The following is a 21,856-nucleotide window of genomic DNA, read 5'->3' as shown; positions in this document are numbered from 1 at the left end:
TAGAATTTACTGCCAATTGAAACGGCAGCAGGTTGAATCCTGTTCTTTATTCAAAAGTTGTTTTTTTTATACAAAATTTCTATGAGCTAAAATACTTACTTACACTAATACTTACAAACTAAGTGTAACATATTCTAAGCATAATTAAAATTGGCTGTGGAATGTGCAACGCAAGCATAAATGAATCATGTTAATAATTTGTCTACAGGAATCATGTTGTATAAAAAAGAAAGGCACACGAGTATATGTATATCATATATTCACAACTGCTGTTTTTATTTTAAATGGAAACCAAAATATAAAGTTTAATCTAATTAACTTCACTTATATAAAGAAAATAAAACTGCGCGATAGCGGGCGGGCGATGAAACAAAAAACGATGCGATCGATGCGTAGCGAACGGGTTGGTAGTTATTGATAAACTAAAAAACAATGAGAGTGAGAGCCGTGGTGGCTGGCAAGCCACAGCTGAGCTGCACTGCCTGCGCTTGGCCGCACTGGCCGGGTGTTGCCAGACGGAGGGGGGCGGACTTAGTCCGAAAATTGGATCATGTCTTCAACATGCTCCCCCCCGCCCGACGCGTTGATGGGTTCAGGGCGGCATCAACCCTATCTAAGGCTGCTCGTGCCTCGGCTACTAATTTGCGAAGTTTGTCGTCGCGCTGTCTAGCCGACCGGCTGTGAGTTGCCCGTTGGCGATGTTGGTCTGTTGTTGCGCGCTGTGGGCCGCTGTCAGGGCGACGCTGGTTGCTGGGCGTGCGTCGAGCTCTGTGTAGGAGCGTGTGATGGCCGAGGGAGCATTTGCGGCAGCTTGATTTTGAGTCACATGCCCCGGTGCTGTGCGACACTGCCAGACAGTTGATGCAGTACCGGTGGTTCCTCGCGCACTCGTAGCGCTCCTCCGGCTTCATCGCGAGGAACGCCCGGCACTGCCTTAGCGCGTGTCGCTGGCCACACAGCCGACATTTTGGCATCTCCATACGTCTGCGGGTCCTGTAAAGACAAGAAAAAAATACGTATTTTTCAAAACAATGGGTTGGTGAGGGTAGCTTAGATATCTTTCCAGATTGCTAGGGGCATGAAGCAGAGCGTATCAGAGGTAGGGTTGGCACTACTAGGCAGTTGGTAGCACGCACAGTTTGGCAATATTTCGGGTTATTAGTCCGTTTTGTGTTTTGAGTTCCACAACTCGAACATGTTTATCCGATCCAGGGTGTAAAGTGATTACCCGTCCCAAACGCCATTCGTTCGGGGGTAGTAAATCATCCATTACCACGACTAAATCTCCAACTTGAATATTGCGTTGAGGGAATTTCCATTTATACCGCTTATGCAGCTCCTTGAGATACTCGCTCTTCCATCGTGTGCTGAATTGGTGGTGAAGCACTTTCAGTTTCTGCCATTTGTTGACCAAGGTGAGATGCTCTGCAGTTGGCTCCGGTAACGACAAGAGCGGCGCGCCACGTAGGAAATGCCCTGGGGTTAGGACTAGGGGATCCATTGGATCTTCGGACATAGGGGAGAGCGGTCGGGAGTTGAGGACCGCCTCTATGCGTACTAAGAGGGTAGTAAGCTCTTCGAAGGAGAACTTCTGGTTTCCTGCTACTTTCGTAAAGTGTATCTTGAAACTTTTCACGGCCGCTTCCCATAGCCCACCCATGTGTGGAGCGTATGGTGGGATGAATTTCCATGAGAATCCGTGAGTTGCATATTTTTCTGCGACGTCTGTAGCGACTTCCTTGAGAAATGTGGTGAATTCCCTTTGAAATACGCGTGGTGCGCCGACGAACGTCTTTCCGTTGTCAGAAAATATCTGATGGGGTAGGCCACGGCGACCAGTGAATCGGGCAAAGGCTGCGTTGAAGGCGTTGGTGGTGAGGTCAGAACACACTTCTAAATGAACAGCCTTTGTGGAAAAACAGACGAACACACAAACGTAAGCTTTCACATACGAAGCTCTGCGAAGGGGAGAAGTTTTTACCATAAATGGTCCAGCAAAATCGACTCCTGTTGTATGAAAGGGTAGAGAATATGTTGACCTCTCGGGTGGCAAGGCTGCCATTATCTGCGTTTTCATCTGCTGTTTATAGATGGTGCAGGTTTTGCAGTGGAAGACGAGCTTTTTGACCTTTTGCTTCAAACGTGGAATGTAGTACTGTTGCTGTACCATTCGGATCATCAGCTGTTTGTCGGCGTGCAGCAAGTTCGAATGGAGGAAGTCTAACAGAAGAGAACAAAATCGAGAGTTTTCGGGTATGATAATTGGGTGCCGCTCATTAAAGCTATAGGTGGCATATGCTAATCTTCCAGAAACTCGCATGATTCCTGAGTCATCTAGCATGGGGTTTAATGTCAGAAGGGTGTTCTTTTTGGGTAAGGGTCCTGACGTTTGAAGCAGCTCTATCGTGTCTCCGTAATGATTCCGTTGAGTTTGAATGATGATTTTGATTTTGGCATCATTCACTTCGGCGTGGGTGAGGTTAAGCGTGGCTGGAACTTTCAGTTTCCTTGCTTTCTTGATAAACCGCAACATATAGGCCACGACTCTAAGCGCTCGAGAAAATGACGAAAAACGGTCGATTATATCTATATTTTCTTCCTGCAGGGTGTGGAATACTTCCACATGTCGTTGTTCGGGGGGAGTTGGGTGGTGAGGTGTATCCTTTGGCCACGAAGTTGATGGATTGATTAGCCAATTAGGTCCTTCCCACCATAGCGGACATTGGACTAAATCTTGAGGCTTGCAACCTCGAGTGCCCAAATCCGCTGGGTTATCCTTACTGGAAACGTGCCTCCAAGTGGCGTTGTCGACGTTCTTAAGAATTTCAGAGGTTCTGTTGGCGACATACGTTTTCCAGGTATGGGGTGGTTTTTCTAACCAGGCCAGTACGATGGCAGAATCGCACCAGAGAATGAGTTCGTGTTGGGGTAGATTCAGCTCACTTCGCAGCTGTTTCACTAACTTGGAGAGTAAAACTGCTCCACAGAGTTCCAACCGTGGAAGACTCACGGTTTGGAGGGGTGCTACTTTGCTTTTAGCAGCTAGCAAATGGGATGAAAACTTATTTTCATGGGTTTGTACTCGTAAATATATACAGGCACAAAATGCTTTTTCTGAAGCATCTGAGAATCCATGCAGCTGGATTAGTTTATCGGGGGAATACTGTACCCACCTAGGGATTTTAATGTCTCTGATATGAGGTAAATTTTCATAAATTGAGGTCCATTTTTCGAGAGCTCCGGGCTTCACGTCTTCGTCCCAATCCGTTCCTTCCATCCAGAGTTGTTGCAGCAACATTTTGGCAAGAATCATTATTGGTGAAAGCCATCCTGCGGGGTCAAACAGTTTTGCAACTGCTGATAAAATCTGCCTTTTTGTAGTCGTGTTTTCTGCTGATGGTGGATCATACGTGTAGGTGAAGGTGTCGGTTAGCGCGTTCCACTGAATTCCAAGGGTTTTTGTGGAACTCGAATCATGGAATTTAAGGAAGTCGACGTCTAGCAAATCAGGGTCGGGAACGGGTTTTAAAATTTCAGGGTGATTTGCCGACATCTTCCTCAAAGGGAACCCTGCCGATTTTAAAGCTTCGATAACTTGAGTCATAGAGTTCAAAGTGGACTGTATATCATGACCGCCGGACAAAATATCGTCAACATAAGTTTCATTCAATAAAATGTTTTTAGCGAGCGGATATTCGTCTTGACAATCGTGGGCGAGTTGGTGAAGGGTTCGAATCGCCAAATACGGCGCGCAATTTACACCAAAGGTAACTGTTTTTAGTCGAAAATCTTCTATCGGCAGAGTTGGGTGTTTTCGAAAAACGATTCGATGAAAATCTTTATCTTCTTCATGGATGCGTATTTGGCGATACATTTTCTCAATATCGCCGTTAAAAACAAACTTATAAAGTCGCCATTTAAGTATGACGAGCATTAAGTAATTTTGTAGAATGGGGCCTGTATGAAGGACGTCGTTCAACGAGTTGCCAGAATGCGACATTTTTGATGCGTTGAAGACGACTCGCACTTTTGTGGTTTTGCTGTCGGGTTTTATGACAGCATGATGGGGTAGATAAAATGATAGATATTTACCATCTCTAATTATCTCTTGTTGGGAGGCGGGTTCCATGTGATCCATGGTTAAATATTCATTAAGGACTTCAAAATATTTGTCTCTTAATTCGGGTTTTCTTTCGAGGGTTCGTTCGATGCTGATATACTGCTGTTGTGCTGCGGGTCGTGAATGACCGAGTGCCAGATTGGCTGGAAATTCCGATTTGAAAGGTAGTTTTACTCTGTAGCGTCCATCTTCCTCACGAATTGTGGTTGTCCGGTAGAGTGCTTCGCAGTATTCATCCTCTGCTGATCGTTGTTGGGTTTGGTGAACTTCTTCCTGTTCCCAAAATTGTCTCAAAAGTTGATTGATGGGGTCATCGGTGCATTCCGTGACATGAGTGCTGAAGGTTGATACCTTTTCAGCTACAGGGCCGCTTAATATCCATCCGAATATTGTGTTTTGGGCAAGTAATGTTCCACTCACATTTCGTAGGAGCCCTTCGGTGAGGATTTGCGGGGTGATATCGCTGCCGATTACCACATCGATTTTTGATGGTATCGAATACTGCGGATCGGCTAACGGTAAATGGGTCAGTTCTTCGAGATCGATGCTTGAAACTCTGACTGTGGGCAAGAACTTCGTTAGTTTGGGCAAAATTATTGCTTGTGCGTCTATCATTTAGGTTAAGTCTGCTGAACAGAATGTTATCTGGCAGACTTTATTGGCATTTTTCACAACCGTTCCACCCATTCCAGATATCTGGTGGAGCGACTCTTTTGTGGGTAGACCAAGAACCTTTTGTATACGGGATGATACAAAAGTTTTTTGTGAACCTTGGTCTATTAGGGCACGAATTTTATGAAATTCGCCAGCAAAGTATACTGATACTATTGCTGTGGGTAATAGGGTGGTTCCATGATTACTCGAGAAGAGTGAAGAAACCGGGTTTTTGTCTTGAGATTGTTGGGAGGAGGTGGCTCTTGCGGCGGCTTTTGACGTTGAGGCTCGCTCGTTGTCCGTTCTCCTAGGGGTGCCGGCTTGGGCATTTTGAGCTCTGGGGTTTGGTTGTGATTGTTGGGGTTTGGGCTGCAAATGCAGTAGCGAATGATGACGCTTTTGGCAATAAACGCACGTGAAACTACTTTTACATTCGTTCTTGGGGTGTGACGTAGACAAACAGTTTTCGCAATAACTATTTTCTCTCACAAATTTGATTCGGTCTGATACCGATAAATTTCTAAACCTAACGCAAGATTTGACTGCGTGGTATTGATTGCATAATCTACACGAAGCCGTTTTATTGAACTCCGTGTGATATGCATGGGTTCTATTATTGTTAGATTGGGTCGAGTTTTGATTCACCGTTCGTGGCGTAAAACTCGAAAATTGGGGTTTCGCCTTGCCTGGTCGATAGGTACTGATTCTCTCTACTACCTCGTATCTGCTGGTCAAAAATTTATTCATATCATCCCAAAGTGGGAGTTCTTTTCGGGAGCTGAGGGATTGTTCCCATAGTGAAAGGCTTTCACTGGGCAGCTTGGATGAGCAGAGGTAAACGAGGATTGGGTCCCAGTCCGTTGTCGGGATTCCTTGGGTGTTAAGGGTTGACATGCAGTTGTTGATTGTTGTCTGCATCTTCTGTATTTGTTCTCCGCTTTCTGCGAATATTGTGGGTAGGTTGAACAGCGTCTTAAGTTGGTTGTCGACGAGTATCCTTTTGTTCTCGTACCTAGATCTGAGCGCTTCCCAGGCAAGCTCGAAATTATTATCGCTCAGTGGGTATTGTTTTACAATAAGCCCAGCTTGTCCTTTTGTTTTCAGGCGTAGATGGTATAATTTTTGAGCGGGTGATAATTTAGGGTGGTTTTTATAGACTGCCGTGAACATATCTCTAAAGGATGGCCAGTCTTCGTATCCACCATGAAATACTTCGGTGTCGCATGGTGGTACTTTTAAATAAAACCCGTTTGCGTCTGAATTGTTTATTGGGTGGGCGGGTATTTGTTGTTGGTTGGTGCTAGCAGTATTAAACAGCTGTAAGGCTTCTAAAATTCCTGATTTGCATGTTTGGTATGTTTCCAAGCATTTAGCGAATTTTTGCTCAACCGAGCCGCTAACATCTGTGTAATTATCTGAGAAACTTACTTCTCGATGGGACTCTAGCACCTTTGCCCATATTTTATCAAGGTCTTCTAATTTGACCTTAAGCATACACTCTGATAAATCGGTAGCTTGGGAGGGTGACCATCTTGAGCAGTAAACCTCTACTTGGTTACCGTCATATATGAATTTCTGCAGGCATTTATCTGCAGGGGTCAATTTTTGGGTTTCGTCCGACGATTTCGGCATTATAAATTAGTTTGGTTTATTAAGAAATGGGAGCTTTTATTAAGCTGTGAAAATCGAAAAAAAATTTTGTCAAAAGTGCAAAAAAACTTTTTTGAAACCAGCCTACTGTACGCTTGGTTTTTAATACGGGCTTGTCTCAGCGCTTCTGAGTACAAGTAATGTGAGTATATAATAATATAAATATTATAATATTTGTGTTCACTGGGATTTTATTTTTTAATTTTTGAGACCGGCCTAATGTGTACCGGCTTTTTGTTATATGTACTTGTCTCAGCGCGTCTGAGCACAAGTAATATGGGTATATAGTACGTATGTATGTATATATATAAGTGGGTGAAATATATTTGCCGACAAACTGTGGTGTACCAACAACCTTTTGTTTGCCGTGCCAATGCACTTGATCTGTATTGACAAAGTAAATGTATGCAAAATATGTAACCGATGATCTTCTTTGTTGATTCCTTCTATTATGTTGTTACGTATGCTCATGCAATTACTTTGTTGAGGGTGGGTTTTTGGCTTATGCAAAAAGATATACAAGTGCGTGTGGGTATTATGGGTGCATATAATTGTATGTTTGTATGCAAAATTAATTTTGGGTGCACCGGTAAAATAAACTTTAGGAAAAGTGACAAAAATTTGGCAAAGTTTGTTGCTATGGGTTTTTGTAAAATATATTTTATGTAATATATGTATATATGGGTAAATTGGGCAGCGGTGAATTTCACGCTGGAAAAATATGCATAGCTCGTGGATGATTACCGAACTAAGTGGGTATATACATATATTACATATATACGTATATACTTTTATAATTAAGTAGGTATTTAGCGCAACGAACTTATTGGGTATATAGAACCGGGCAGTGGATTTTCCGTTGGTACGGGAATGCAAATTTACTTGTTGAAAAATTTATATGGGTTTTTTGATGGGACTGTACCTGTTGGTAACAGTGGGGAAGCCAATGAAATATTTTGCCGTTTAGGCTTTTTGATTTGGGTTATATACCCAGGGTCCGGATCTTTAGATCGGAGGGGTATATAAATTTTGGGATTTTAGATTTGGGGTCCGTACGTTAGACGGAGGGAATATATATGGGAATATATTGGGTAACGAGAGTACTTACTCAGACATTTTTGTGTGACCTGTGTGTGACTTGTTGGTTTTGTGTTGTACTTTAGCTTTTGTTGTAATGTTCCTCTCGTTGATATTTTGTGTTGTAAAGTTGTACCTCCTTTATGTTGTGTAGTTGGTTTATGTTGTAATAGTGATGTTATTTTGATGTATGTATGTGTGTTTTCCACTTATGTTTTTCAACTTCTATTTTATTTGAAAATTTGTATTTTTCTTCTTGGTTTTTTCAAACAATTCCCTTTTATCGAGTAATTATATTTTTTTCTAACGTATATTTTTTCTTTATATTGAAACAAAAAATTTTTTTTCTGTTTCCACCAAACCTCTCTTCTGTTTTTACTTATATTTTCCGTTTTTTGTGTTTTAGCCACAAAATTTATTATATATATTTTTATGATTTTTTTTTTTTTTTGATTTCACCTTATATCTTTTCTTTTGCGATTTTTCGAAAATTTTCTTTTTTTCAAAATTATATTTTTTCTCCAAAACTTTTTTCCTTTTTTCAACTTCACCCTAATTTTTTTCCTGTATATGAGTAGGTATTTGTTTTTTATTTTACCGAACAATTTTTATCTTTCTTTTATGTTTTTAGGTACACAAGTTTTTGTCTCTCTGTGTTTGTATATATTTTGTTCAACTTTATTAATATTTTTAAATAATTGTTTTCCTTTTTTTCTTTTATTTTTTGTCTCTTGTATATATATCGTTTTTATGTTTCTTCCTTCCTTCACTTTTATGTTATTCAATTAGGATTTTAAATTTTTTCTCTTTTTGTAACACCTTAATGTAACCTTTTATTGTATTTATGTATGTTATATACTTTTGCCGTTCAAAATTTTGACACAAACGCAAATAATTTTTTTTTTGATGATAAAATGTTGATTTTGTTTAAAATATTTTGTTGTTTTTTTGTATGTAGCAATTTTCTAGTTTTTTTTCAAACACTATTTTTATCACTTTTTGTTTTTTGTGTCCGTACCGGCCGCGTATTTCGTTTAATGTTAATTGTATAAATGTACATATATAAACTTTGAAATAATTTGTTTTTGCCGCTGGTTGCCTTTTTAGCACCAAAGGACCATGTATAAAAAAGAAAGGCACACGAGTATATGTATATCATATATTCACAACTGCTGTTTTTATTTTAAATGGAAACCAAAATATAAAGTTTAATCTAATTAACTTCACTTATATAAAGAAAATAAAACTGCGCGATAGCGGGCGGGCGATGAAACAAAAAACGATGCGATCGATGCGTAGCGAACGGGTTGGTAGTTATTGATAAACTAAAAAACAATGAGAGTGAGAGCCGTGGTGGCTGGCAAGCCACAGCTGAGCTGCACTGCCTGCGCTTGGCCGCACTGGCCGGGTGTTGCCAGACGGAGGGGGGCGGACTTAGTCCGAAAATTGGATCATGTCTTCAACACATGTTAATAATTTGCCGTGAACAAGCTCTAAACAGTGACATACCAAAGCTCAGGTTACCATATGATGCACGGTGTACAAAATATATGTTTGTACAAATGAATGAATGTGTCAATAGAATCTCATGCCGTACCAAAGCGAGCTAAAATATACGTATGTACAATTGTATGAATATGTATGTATGTAAGAGTAAATATATTTTAAGACATTCCAAAACGGGTTGAAATATATGTTTGTACAAATGAATGAATAACTTAATCAGTGAATGCTACACTCCATCCTTTAAAGCCTAGGCAGGACTTGTGGTCTGTTCGAAGTCCGTCATCATAAGTTGTTGGTGCAGGATCGGTTGAGATACTCCAGATTAACGCTGATCTGACTCTGAACGCAGTTTTCATAAGGGACTGCGTCAACCTTCACGTGTCCTCCCTGCCTTCGCATAGATAACCACGGGATCATTGAAGGTGACTGTATATTCGGACTAAGATAGCGTCCCCAAGTGGGAATCCAATCACATCACTATTAATGAATAATTAAAAAACAAATAAAGAGCAAGATAAGGAAGTTCACGCTTTTTACTGCGAATTAAATTATTCTGTTAATAACTTAAATTTTATTATAATTTTATTTTGAGGTGATTAACTATAAATGATTGTTTGACCTTCTACTACTGTTATACAAACTATTTTTAATTGAAAATTATTTTATATTTTTAAGTTAGTTAGCTATAAAAGTGTATTTTTTTAGTTTTTTTAAACTAATGTTTATTTTTAATTTTTTAGTTCAAGTAATTTTAAAAGTTTTAGTCGAGAGTGATGAAAGCTCGAAACGCCAGCGGTCCGTGGATGAATGCAACCCCACGGCACCGAAAAGGGCCAAGACGCAGGGAGGCTGGACGCGGTCTTTCGCTGAAATTGCCAAGGGTCGGCAGATCATTGGTATTATAGACGAGAGCGGCGAAGATGGCAGGATCCCGAAACAACAGTGGAAGTAGGTCGAAGCCGCGCTCGCTACGGTGGCCGTTAAAGTTAAGAAAGACAACCCTTGTCCACCGCCATTTTACACCGATGCAGGGTGCTTCCAGGCAATGTCAACCTAATTGCCTGTGATGACGCCAGATCGGTAAACCTCTATAGGGCCGCGGTCACGCTGATAGGGGTGGTATATCCGGGAGAGCGCCTCAAGGTATTGGAGGTGCTTGATATCCCCTCACGACCAAGGGCTAGAGCCTGGGTTCCAGTGATGCCAACGGACCCAGCTGACATCCTGGAGCTGCTCCAGGATTACGTCCAAAAGCCGGATGGGCACTGGGCGGACTCCAGCGCTGAAACCATAAACTTGCTTATGGATACACACTTCCCAGCAAGCGCGGGCGTGTCTTCAAATATTGTTAGCGAAAGGTCACCTAATGATCAGCTAATAAGCGAAATCACAGATCATAAAAGAATTTATTGGGCTTTACAGACCTTCAAGCCCTATAAATCGCCGGTCCGGATGGAATTTTTCCGGCTCAGCTACAGTATACTGTCGAACTTATAAGGTCCTGGATAAAAGGGATGTTTATAGGTTGTCTTAGGCCCAATTACGTACCAGAATCGTGGAGAGAAGTCAATGTGGTCTTTATCCCCAAGGCAGGGAAAACCTCCCACTCTAAACCAAATGATTATAGGCCTATAAGCTTATCTTCTTTTCTGCTAAAAGCACCCAAAAGACTCCTAGGGGACTACATCAGGAGGAGGATTGAGCCATCGCTTCTTTCGCAAGCTCAACATGCCTATACTAAGGGTAGGTCTACTGACATGGCCTTGCACTCGCTGGTATCCGTTATCGAAAGGTCACTTGACCTGAAAGAATACACACTTGTGCATTTCTATATATAGCGGGTGCCTTCAACAACGTTCTCCCTGAGGCCATGACCTCGGCGCTGGGCGATCTGGGGGTTGACGCGGTGGAGTTTATATACAATCTGCTTACGCGTAGGCAGATTAAAACTGAGCTAGGTGGATGCGTGATCCGCAGACCGGTCGGCAGAGTGGCGTTCTCTCTCCGCTACTTTGGGTGGTTACCGTCAACCAACTACTACGCCTCATGGAGGCAGAAGGTCACCAAGTGATCGCGTATGCAGATGACATCTGCGTCACCATGCTGGGGAAATTTATGCAAACTCTTTCCAACCTAATGGAAGGGGCACTATCCAAAATTTCGCACTGGGCCACAGCCACAGGTTTGGAAGTCAACTCGGATAAAACTGAGCTTGTCCTCTTCACGAGGAGGTACAAAGTACCAAATCTTACACCGCCAAGAATTGGGGGTACGTTCTTAGCGTTTAGGGATCAAGTCAAGTATTTGGGAGTCATTCTGGATAGGAAGCTATTATGGAGAAACCATATAGTGGAGCGATCCAAGAAGGCAGCAGCAGATATGTTCTCCTGCAAGAGGGCAATTGGCACCTCCTAGAGATTCTCCTCTAAGGTGACCTACTGGATTTACACAGCCATTGTGCTCCCGATTCTTCTTTATGGTGCCTTGGTCTGGTGGCCTGCACTAGCTAAAAGTATATATCTTAAAATGCTTCAAAAGGTGCAACGGAGTTCGGAGCTCTGCATTACCGGTGCTCTCGGCTCCACTCCAGATTCCGTTACATACATACATGGATACATAGATACATAGATAGATACAGGCCAAGCTAATAAAAGCGTGTTAAAAAGGGCTCCAGTATGATCTTTCGTATATGTTGTAAGGATAAATTAACCTTCACATCCGTTTAAAATTATATACTCTATGTGCATGCAGATTTAATTGCGTTTGACAGGCGCGGGCAGTTAGCAATGCGAATTTCAAATGCAGCTGCGGCTCACGTCACTGACAGAAAATGAATACATATAATAAATTTGCACTTAAGCCGAACGGACGTGTTCTTTTTAATTAAAAGTGGTTATCCTTTATATTGCGGGAGAATAAAGTTAAAGCGTGGCGAAGACTACCGCCACGGTAGCACAGTTCTTTTTGTAACTAAAAGTTCATTGGCGACGGTGTGGAGGCAGTTATTCCAATTACAATAGTTCTTTGATTGTAGTCCCAAAGAAAGATACTAATGGTAAAAAAGCTTATCGTATGTGCGTAGATTTTCGCGCAGTAAACAAAAAAACTAATTGCTGATAAATTCCCACTAGCTAGAGTTGACGATATTTTAGACAATCTCGGTAGAGCAAAGTATTTTTCCACATTAGATCTTTTTTCAGGATTTCATCAAATCCCCTTGCATCCTGACTCTCGTGACATTACGTCTTTCAGCACTGACCACGGCCCATTTAGATGGAAAGTGCTTCCATTCGGTTTAAATATAGCACCTAATTCATTCTCGCGAACGATGACAATAGCTTGGGTATACCACCCAACGTCGCATTTTTGTACGTCGACGATATTATCGTCATAGGCTGTAGTGAAGCACACCACATTAAAAATCTTTCAACAGTTTTCGATACTTGTAGGTCTTTCAATCTCAAGCTTAACCCAAATAAATGCCACTTTTTACGACCATAAGTTATATTTTTAGGTAACAATGGTTCAGCCAAAGGTTTGTTGCCAGACGACTCTAAAATAAACGCAATTAAAAAGTATAAGAAACCGACTGACAAAGACGCGGTACGACGATTCGTCGCGTTTGCAAACTATTACAGACTGTTTATACCTAATTTTGCGTCTCTGGCAGCGCCTCTAAATCGATTAAGCAGAAAGAGTTGAATTTGTATGGGATGTAGAGTGCGAAAGAGCATTTTTATCTTTGAAAGCAGCGTTACTTTCACCAAAATTACTTCAATATCCAGATTTTACTAAACAATTCATTATTACCGTTGATGCTTCCACAACTGGATGTGGCGCTATTTTGAGTCAAGAACAGCAAGGTAGTGATTTACCAATTTGTTTCGCTTCTAAAGCATTTAATAAAGCCGAACAGAAAAAATCAATTATAGAGTTGTAACTCTTAGCTATTTATTTCGCAATAAAGCAATTTCGCCCATATGTGTATGGTACCCATTTTATTGTAAAGTCAGATCATAGACCTCTAGTATACTTATTCAACATGAAAGACCCATCTTCAAAACTTTCAAGAATAAGACTGGAACTATCTGAATATAACTTTACTATTTTATATATAAAGGATAAATCAAACGTTTGTGCTGATGCACTATCGCGTATCACAATGGATGAGATTAAAGAAGCTAACAAACAAATTTTGGCAGTACAGACAAGGGCAATGACAAAACGGCAAAACGACAACAACCTTCCTATCAAAACAGACAAAAACAACGAAAAATAACTTAATTTATATGTCCACGACAAATTTTCATTTAATTTTTCGAAAAAAGTTCCACGGGTAAGATCTGAAATTACGTACGATAAAAATAATAAAACAACAAATTTAAGAATTTTTGCGCATATTAAACATAAGAAACTCGAGTTACTTAGTTTTGAGCTTGTTAACGAAATAATGACTTTAGAGAATCAAATATATATAGCCAATAATGTGCAATGCATCCACTTCTATCATTAATAAAGGAATGCGTTTTTCGCATTATGTGCAAGGTTTCAAATCTATGGCCATTTGGGTGGTCATAAGTTCAATTGACCTTATGCCCGTTAACCTTATGTTACCCCACCATCACATTATTGCATTGTTATCGAGCCTTGATACGTGTGCAAAGTTTCAATCAAACTTTTGGCCATACAAAGTGGTAATAAGGCCAATTGACCTTATGGCCGTTGACCTTATGTCACCACACCATCACATTAATGCATACGTCGCGTCCGATTCACAAAGTTCTGGTAATCGATGTTTGTTGTCTATCACTGTTTTCCGCAGTTCACCGGATTCGTCAGATTCTAAGTAAGGTGATTTAAGGTTAATGTCTAACATTCTGTCATCAGTTAGAATCTCATCCATGTTCATCCTTTACGGCTTTGGATCGTGAAATTATACCCTTGCAGCTTGAAGCTCCATCTCGCCAGTCGACCAGATCCTTCTGGTTCATAAGCCATTTCAGGCTTACGTGATCCATTATCACCGTAAAGGGTAGACCCTCCACATAGGGCCTGAACCTTTTTATACTGATTACAGCCGCGTAACACTGTAACTCAGTTATACTATTGTCACGGATATTAGCATCCCTAAGCTATACCATCACTAAGGCGATGCTAAGCGATGTTCACGTCAATAATCAAATCATGTATACACATATATAAGGCAGCCGAGAGATGTCACACACAGATGCATTTACTTATACGCCTATGTGTGTGCGAGAGACTGTAAACTACAAACTCACATACATCTGAGAGACGCTGAAAAGTAGACAATTGTAAACAAGTAGAAACTATATGAGAACTATAAACACTCGAAATAGTTGGTAAGTTCTGGAAATAGAAGAGCCTAGATGTATGCAGCGTAAACTATAAAAGCGGCACAAGAGAGTAAAATGTAATTCAGTTTGATTTGAGATTTGGATTAAGCGCTATCTAGCGAGCTATAGCAGTATTATTTTGAATAGTAGAGTTTCATTTGAGCTGTCAATCAGTTTGGTTATTAAGTAAGCTATTCGTTGCAAAGTACAAGTGTTATTGTGAAGTACTTGAATAAAGGCCATTTTACATTATTACATATTGAAGTTATTTATTCAATAGTTTAGCGATACGAACTTAGCAGAGGGTTGCAAATAAGAGGATTTGCAAGTAAATTCGTTACAATTGGTGTCAGAAGTGGGATTGTTGAATAAATTCCAGAGGACAACAAGGACATGGCAAAGTTCAGTGAATTGAAGATCCAGCAACTGAAGAGGGAGTTGGAGAGCCGTGGATTGAATACAAGCGGCGTTAAACTTGAACTTCAGGCACGGCTACGAGAGGCAATGGAAGTAGAAGGAATTGACGTGGAAGAGTATGACTTTCATCTTGATGGCGAGGAAACAACCAAAATGGAAGAGACAGTTACGCAGACAGTTACGAGCACAGACTTGAACATGATTTTGACTGCAATATCTGCTCAAACATCGACAATGTCATATCAACTAGAAGAACAGAAAACGTATATGTCATCACAGATGGAATCCCAAGAGACACGAATAACATCGAAGATGGAAGAACAGAAAACACACATGGCGTCACAAATTGCAGAACAATTAAAAGAACAAGAGGCACGCATAACATTACAGCTCGAAGCACAAGAAGAACGTATCTCAACAAAACTGGAGGCACAGGAAACAAAATTCTCATCGCAGCTGGAGGCTGTTAGTGAACGACAAAATAAAGTGGAGGCCGAGATGGATGCTTTGAAAGATCGGATTCAGGAGTTACAATTGAACCGTCCAATCACTTCAACGTCTACTCAGTCTACGAGCTCAGAGCGGACATAATTAGCAACGTCATGTTCCGTTAGAAGTGCATGTAGCCGTGACACAAATATGGTCCAACCAGGTGGCACATCTGTCACCTGCATAGTAGTAGCAGGTAGCACACCCGAAGATGGAGCTGCTGTAAGATAAGGGGCAGTTAACGCGCTGGTTGGCCTAGCGTTGTTGTTCGAATCAGTCAGTAACGTTTGGTTTAGTGGCGAGGTTTATGAAATTAGTGGTGGTGTCGTGGAGGCAGTCGCTGCAGAGGTACCACTGCTAGTTGGAACGGTGTTAACATGGTTAGAAGTCACCGTAGCATCGCTTGAAATCTCGGCAGACTGTTTAGGGGATTTCTGAGTCACATTAGTTTGATCTGTCTGTGAAGTTGGAGGTACGAACGTATGAGGACAACTTTGTCCCACACCCGAAGCCAAGTTGGTGTTATTATTAGGCATGTATTTTTCGCGTTTTGGTGACTCGGAAATTACTTCCAATTTTTTGAAATGAGTCTCCTTCATTTTAAATCTTTCGTGCAGGTCACGAAAGCCAATAAAAATATTATTAAACTCTTTCTGAGTTTGTCTTATGAAAGCATGCATGTCATTTTCTACTGTGCGGCAATCATGACAGGTCCAGTTTAGCCCAATTTTCCTGGATTCAAGTCAACAACTCGACCACCTATGTGCGAGAATCCTGCACACGAAATGTGAGCCATGCTTTCACATAGACAACAGCAAACATAAGTGTCACCTCGGGATATTTTCCCCTGTGAGATACACTTCTTGGAACAACAATCAAACATTATTTTTAATTAAATCTTAAGCAAAAAAAAAATAACTCTTCTTAAAACAAATTTTTTGGTGGGCACTCACTAAGATGCTTTAATGAGAGCTATTTTGGAGCACTGTATGCTAACAGATGGCAGTGCATAGCGGGCAGTAAATAAAGCAGAAAGCACAATGACTTGCTAATAGCATATACATACCAACAAAAAGGTATGCTGTTCCCGACGCGTTTCGACGTTTACCTTACGTCTTCTTCTTTGGGGATCTATTTAATGTTAAGTATATAAAATTAAATACATTAAACATTATACATTAGATTATCTAACAATAAACATGAAACTGACACATCATTTAACACTTATTTTGCTACTTACATTAATATTAACATTAATAATTATTTGGTTCAAGTACTAATAAAATTTGTTGCACAACATTATTCACACATTAAATGGCATTTGTTTATTTTTTTAACATTCTCTTGCATCTCTGTACAACAGCATAGTAGACAATATAAGCATTGTCAAAATCTTCTTTGAAGTTCATCGCCAAAGAAGTAGATCCCCAAAGAAGAAGACGTAAGGTAAACGTCGAAACGCGTCGGGAACATCAAATATACCCTGTTTCAATTTATGGCCAAGATGCTCATTTTAGCAAACCAATCATTTATAAATTGGCCCAAATAACATAATAAAAAAAAGGTATGCAGTTAGACAATAATTATTGTGTAAGTTTGTTAACACAGAACTTAAATCACTAAAAATGCACAAAATGCCACAATATGTATTGTAGGATATGAACGTATGAGAATCCAAAAAAAATTAAAAGTCTAAAAATTCAAAATTAAAATATAATATTAGTAAGGATTGTAGGCTAGTTAGACCTAATTATGTTTGGTGCAAATAAACGCTTTATTTCACCTTCTTGCCCAACGTTTCGCTGAATAATCCAGCATCATCAGGGGCTACACTATTTATTTTTCATAAAAGATAACAAACATTATCGTATATGTATAAACGTTCATGACATTTAACATGTAAAACAACCAATTTGAATTACAATAACAATAAACAGTATGAACACTTAAAGATTAATCATCCGTACCACCTTGCGTGGTAGTTTTATCATTACTAAAATTATTACTTAAACATAACATGTATGCAGCGCCTATGTAGTCGTAGTCTTCTTTTTTGTTGATCGTCTTTTCTCTATTTCTCAATATGTGCAAGCTTTCCAATCTGTATTTGGTCAATTCTCCTTTTTCCTTATCAATAATTTTGGTGTTGTTAAAATCAGCTGTATGGCCACTGCTTATTATGTGTTGGGAGAGCGTAGTGCTTGGCTTTTGTTTTTCCACGTCTGCTTTGTGTTCGGATATTCGTATACCAAGCTCTCGTTTTGTAGTTCCGATATAAATCTTATCACAGTTTTCGTTCTCTTTTCCATTTCATTCTATTTTGTATATCACATTGTTTTGTTGTAGCTTGTCTATTGGATCTTTTGTTCTTGTGTAAATTTTGGATAATGTGTTGTTGGATTTGTAGGCTAAGGTGATATTTTGTTCTTTTAGTATGTTGTGGTCTATTGTACTAAGCTTTGGGATATATGTGACGCTGTAATATTTCTTTACTTCTGTTGTTGCATTTTGTGGTTTATTGTGGGGGTTGCTATTTTTCATGACTTCCTGGTTTATTAGTTCATGTATCAAGCGGTCGGGGTAATTATTATTTTTCAAGATTGTTTGTATTTTTTCTATATTAGTTTCATGGAATTTTTCGTGGCTAATCGTCATTATTTTTCGTATCAGATTCTTCGTTGTATTGATTTTATACTTTCTTGGTTGGGAGGATAAAAAATTAATCAGGCGACCAGAGGATGTTGGCTTCGAGTACCAATTTAAAATAATACTGTTGTTGGCTTTATGTATGCGAACATCTAGAAAAGGGATGGGTACTTCGGAGTAAAGCAAAGTCCTTGCAAAATCGTCAACTGAACAAAAGAAAAAAAATGCTGTCAAAGTGGTTTGTAGTGGTTCCTGCAGTACCATAAACCCTTTGTTCATTTTCTAAGTGAACAGATAGATGTACCACCTGTTGGGAATTGCTCATGAATCGAAAATCCAGGTAATACCCAAATACCTTTTGATGTGCTTAAATATCTGCCATTAAAAAAATTGTGCACTTCGTCCTTATTATCTTGAACGGAAAATGTCACTTTGCACACGTATCACGGCTCGATGGCAATGCATTATTGTGATGGTGTGGTGACATAAGGTCAACAGCCATAAGGTAAATTGGCCTTATTACTACTTTGAATGGCCATAAGTTTGATTAAAACTTTGCCCACGTATCAAGGCTCGATGACAATGCATTAATCTGATGGTGGGGTCACATAAGGTTAACGGACATAAGGTCAATTGAACTTGTGACCAACCCAAATGGCCATAGATTTGAAGCCTTGCACATAATGCGAAAAACGCATTCCTTTATCAATGATAGAAGTGGATGCATGGCACATCTACGAAAGAGCATACTGCAGCCCTTTTTAACACGCTTTTATTAGCTTGGCCTGTATCTATCTAAGTATCTATGTATCCATGTATGTATGTAACGGAATCTGGAGTGGAGCCGAGACCCCCGGTAATGCAGAGCTCCGAACTCCATTGCACCTTTTGAAGCATTTTAAGATAGGTATTTTTAGCTAGTGCAGGCCACCAGACCAAGGCACCATAAAGAAGAATCGGGCGCACAATGTCTGTGTAAATACAATAGGTCACCTTAGGGGAGAATCCCTAGGAGGTGCCAATTGCCCTCTTGCAGGTGAACAGCTCTGTTGCTGCCTTCTTGGATCGCTCCAATGTATGGTCACTCCATAATAGCTTCCTATCCAGAATGACTCCCAAATACTTGATTTGGTCGCTAAATGCTAAGAACGTACCCCCAATTCTTGGCGGTGTAAGATTTGCTACTCTGTACCTCCTCGTGAAGAGAACAAGCTCGGTTTTATCCGGGTTGACTTCCAAACTTGTGGCGGGTTGTACTCCTTGAGCAGCTCCAGGATGTCAGCTGGGTCCGTTGTCGTCACTTGAACCCAGGCTCTAGCCCTTGGTCGTGAGGGGATATCACGCGCCTCCACTACCTTGAGGCGCGCGCCCGGATATACCACCCCTATCAGCGTGACGGCGGCCCTATAGAGGTTGACCGACCTGACGTCGTCACAGGCAATTAGCTTGACATTGCCCTGGAACCACCCTGCATCGGTGTAAAATGGCGGTGGATCAGGGTTGCCTTTTTAACCTTAACGGCCACTGTAGAGCGCGCGGCCTCGATCCACTTCCACTGTTGTTTCGGGATCCTGCCATCTTCGCTGCTCTCGTCTATAATGCCAATGATCTGCCGACCCTTGGCAATTTCGGCGAAAGACCGCGTCCAGCCTCCCTGCGTCTTGGACCTTTTCGGTGCCGTGGGGTTGGATTCATCCATGGACCGCTGGCGTTTCGAGGTTTCATCACTCTCGACTAAAACTTTTAAAATTACTTTAACTAAAAAATTAAAAATAAATAATAGTTTAAAAAAACTAAAAAAAACACGCTTTTATAGCAAACCGAATTAAAAAATAGTAGTTTAAAAAACACTAAAAAAACATGCTTTTATAGCAAACCGAACTACAAAATAGAAAATAATTTTCAAATTAAAAAGAATTTATATAACAGTAGTAAAAAGTCAAAATAAAATTATAATAAAATTTAAGTTATTAACAGAATAATTTAATTCAGACTAAAAAGCGTGGGGTGCATTTGACTACATTTCATATCTTTCCTCTCAGATAGTTGCCAATAGAATGATTGTAACATTCAATATCAAGCACCCCACGCTTTTTACTGTGAATTAAATTATTCTGTTAATAACTTAAATTTTATTATAATTTTATTTTGAGGTGATTAACTATAAACGATTGTTTGATCTTCTACTACTGTTATATAAACTCTTTTTAATTTGAAAATTATTTCTATTTTTTAGTACGGTTTGCTATAAAAGCGTGTTTTTTTAGTTTTTTTAAACTATTATTTTTTAGTTCGGCTTGCTATAAAAGCGTTTTTTTTTTGTTGAGTTTTTTTAAACTATTATTTATTAGTAATTATATCGTACAACATGAGATCTTCGTCTTTATTTTGAATTTCCGCTGATATAATGCGATCTATGTCATCGAGAAGAATTTTATTTATTAGCCAAATTAAAATACATATGCGCGTGAGGTAAACTTCGCTTTTGCTATTCAACAGTAAACATATGGCATCTAACTTTTCCAAAAATATCTTGTGTTGTAATTAAACTCATGTTGTTGTTGTTGTAGCAGTGCTTCGCCCCATCCAATAGGTGCGACCGATCACAAATTGTCGTCAATATCCTCTAACGGGAGTCCAAGAAAACTTGCCTTTTCAACAGGGGGGGGACCATAATGAGAGGGGTGTTAGAGGCGTTGGTTCCACATTACAATTAAAGAGATGGTTGGTGTCATGTGGGGACACATTGCAAGCGGGGCAAACATTTTGTATGTCGGGGCTGATTCTGGATGGGTAAGAGTCTAACCTATTACAGTAAGCAGATCGAAGTTGAGCTAGAGTGACTCGTGTTTCCCTGGGGAGTGTGTGTTCCTCTTCCGCAAGCTTTTTGTACTGTTCTTTGAGTACTGGATTAATCGGGCAATTCCCGGCATAAAGGTCCGACGCCTGTTTGTGGAGTTCACTGAGGACCTGCTTGTGTTTTTGGGCTTCATACAGCTGAGTTCTCCGGTGCAGTATTTCCTCATAATGCTTACGGAGATGGCTCCTTAAGCCCCTGGGCGGTGTTGGCTCATCAATCAAATACCTGTTGGGATGCCCAGGTTTCTGGGTATTCAACAGGAACTGTTTGGTTAGCATCTCATTTCTCTCCCTGATGGGGAGTATTCGTGCCTCATTATGTAGATGGTGCTCTGGGGACATAAGAAGACAGCCCGTGTATGTGTTACTCACACATACACACGCCAAGCCTTAAAACTACTCACTGGAAGAAGCTACAGGCCTGTCAAAATACTGCTCTCTTCTGCTCTTAGGTGATGATAACGTGATGTGTGATTGTTTCTCCTTCTCCTTCGCTCTTATCTGCTCACTACATATGTGTATGTGAAATAATCTCTTCATTTCGAGCTGCTAATTATTTGTGTGGAATATTCTTCATTGCCTTGTACATAAGTGTGACCGCTTTCTTATTTTGCTATTGTGATTATTTACTAACATCATAGTGATGCTAATATTCGCCACAATACGCTAGCGAATCTTAAGAATATCTCACAATTCTTTTACCTTCTGTAGTTTCCTGAATCGCTGAACTGTCAAATAAATAATAAATAAAAAAGAAAGGCGAAATGCCCTTTATTTTCAGCCCCACCATGGCAGTAAAATTTTAGAATTGAATTTATTGGCTTACGTCACATACAATGTTTTAAAATTAAACTGATTGATTATTCTTTAGATTGTGCTGCCGACTGAAGGGCAGTTCCTCGTCCGCCTATTTTTCCAAGGGTAAAGACTTTTCGCGAACAACATTCTCGATTACTTGCTTAGTTACTTTTCTCATAATGGCGTCTACTCTCTTAGCTGCTGTGTACATGTGATAGTAGCTATGTTGTGCATCTGTTGACATTGCGTTTGTGGTAATATAACACTTGATGTGTCGGAATTG

General features: G+C 40.1%; 2 protein-coding genes across 11 annotated transcripts in view; both read right to left on the bottom strand.

Annotated features, from left to right (window-relative positions):
* The window catches only part of LOC137234572 (plasma membrane calcium-transporting ATPase 2-like), a 2,440,841-nt gene that overhangs the window by 1,042,383 nt on the left and 1,376,602 nt on the right, over window positions 1-21,856 (bottom strand). The gene's annotated exons all lie outside the window — the stretch shown is intronic.
* On the bottom strand, window positions 249-9,636 carry LOC137234574 (uncharacterized). Its single transcript, XM_067758040.1, has 2 exons — window positions 7,961-9,636; window positions 249-7,804 (listed from the first exon to the last, which is right to left on the bottom strand). The coding sequence occupies exon 2, from the start codon at window positions 4,733-4,735 to the stop codon at window positions 1,115-1,117; it is 3,621 nt and encodes a 1,206-aa protein (XP_067614141.1). The 5' UTR covers window positions 4,736-7,804; window positions 7,961-9,636; the 3' UTR covers window positions 249-1,114.

This window comes from Eurosta solidaginis, chromosome X, assembly GCF_040869045.1.
Source record: "Eurosta solidaginis isolate ZX-2024a chromosome X, ASM4086904v1, whole genome shotgun sequence".
In the NCBI taxonomy this organism is placed as follows: Eukaryota; Metazoa; Arthropoda; class Insecta; order Diptera; family Tephritidae; genus Eurosta; species Eurosta solidaginis.
The sequence above is the reverse complement of the archived record's forward strand: the minus strand, read 5'-3'. Positions and strand labels throughout refer to the sequence as shown.

Excerpts from the sequence above, each read along its gene's own strand:
- LOC137234574 (XM_067758040.1), bottom strand. The coding sequence starts at position 4,735 with ATGATAGACGCACAAGCAATAATTTTGCCCAAACTAACGAAGTTCTTG.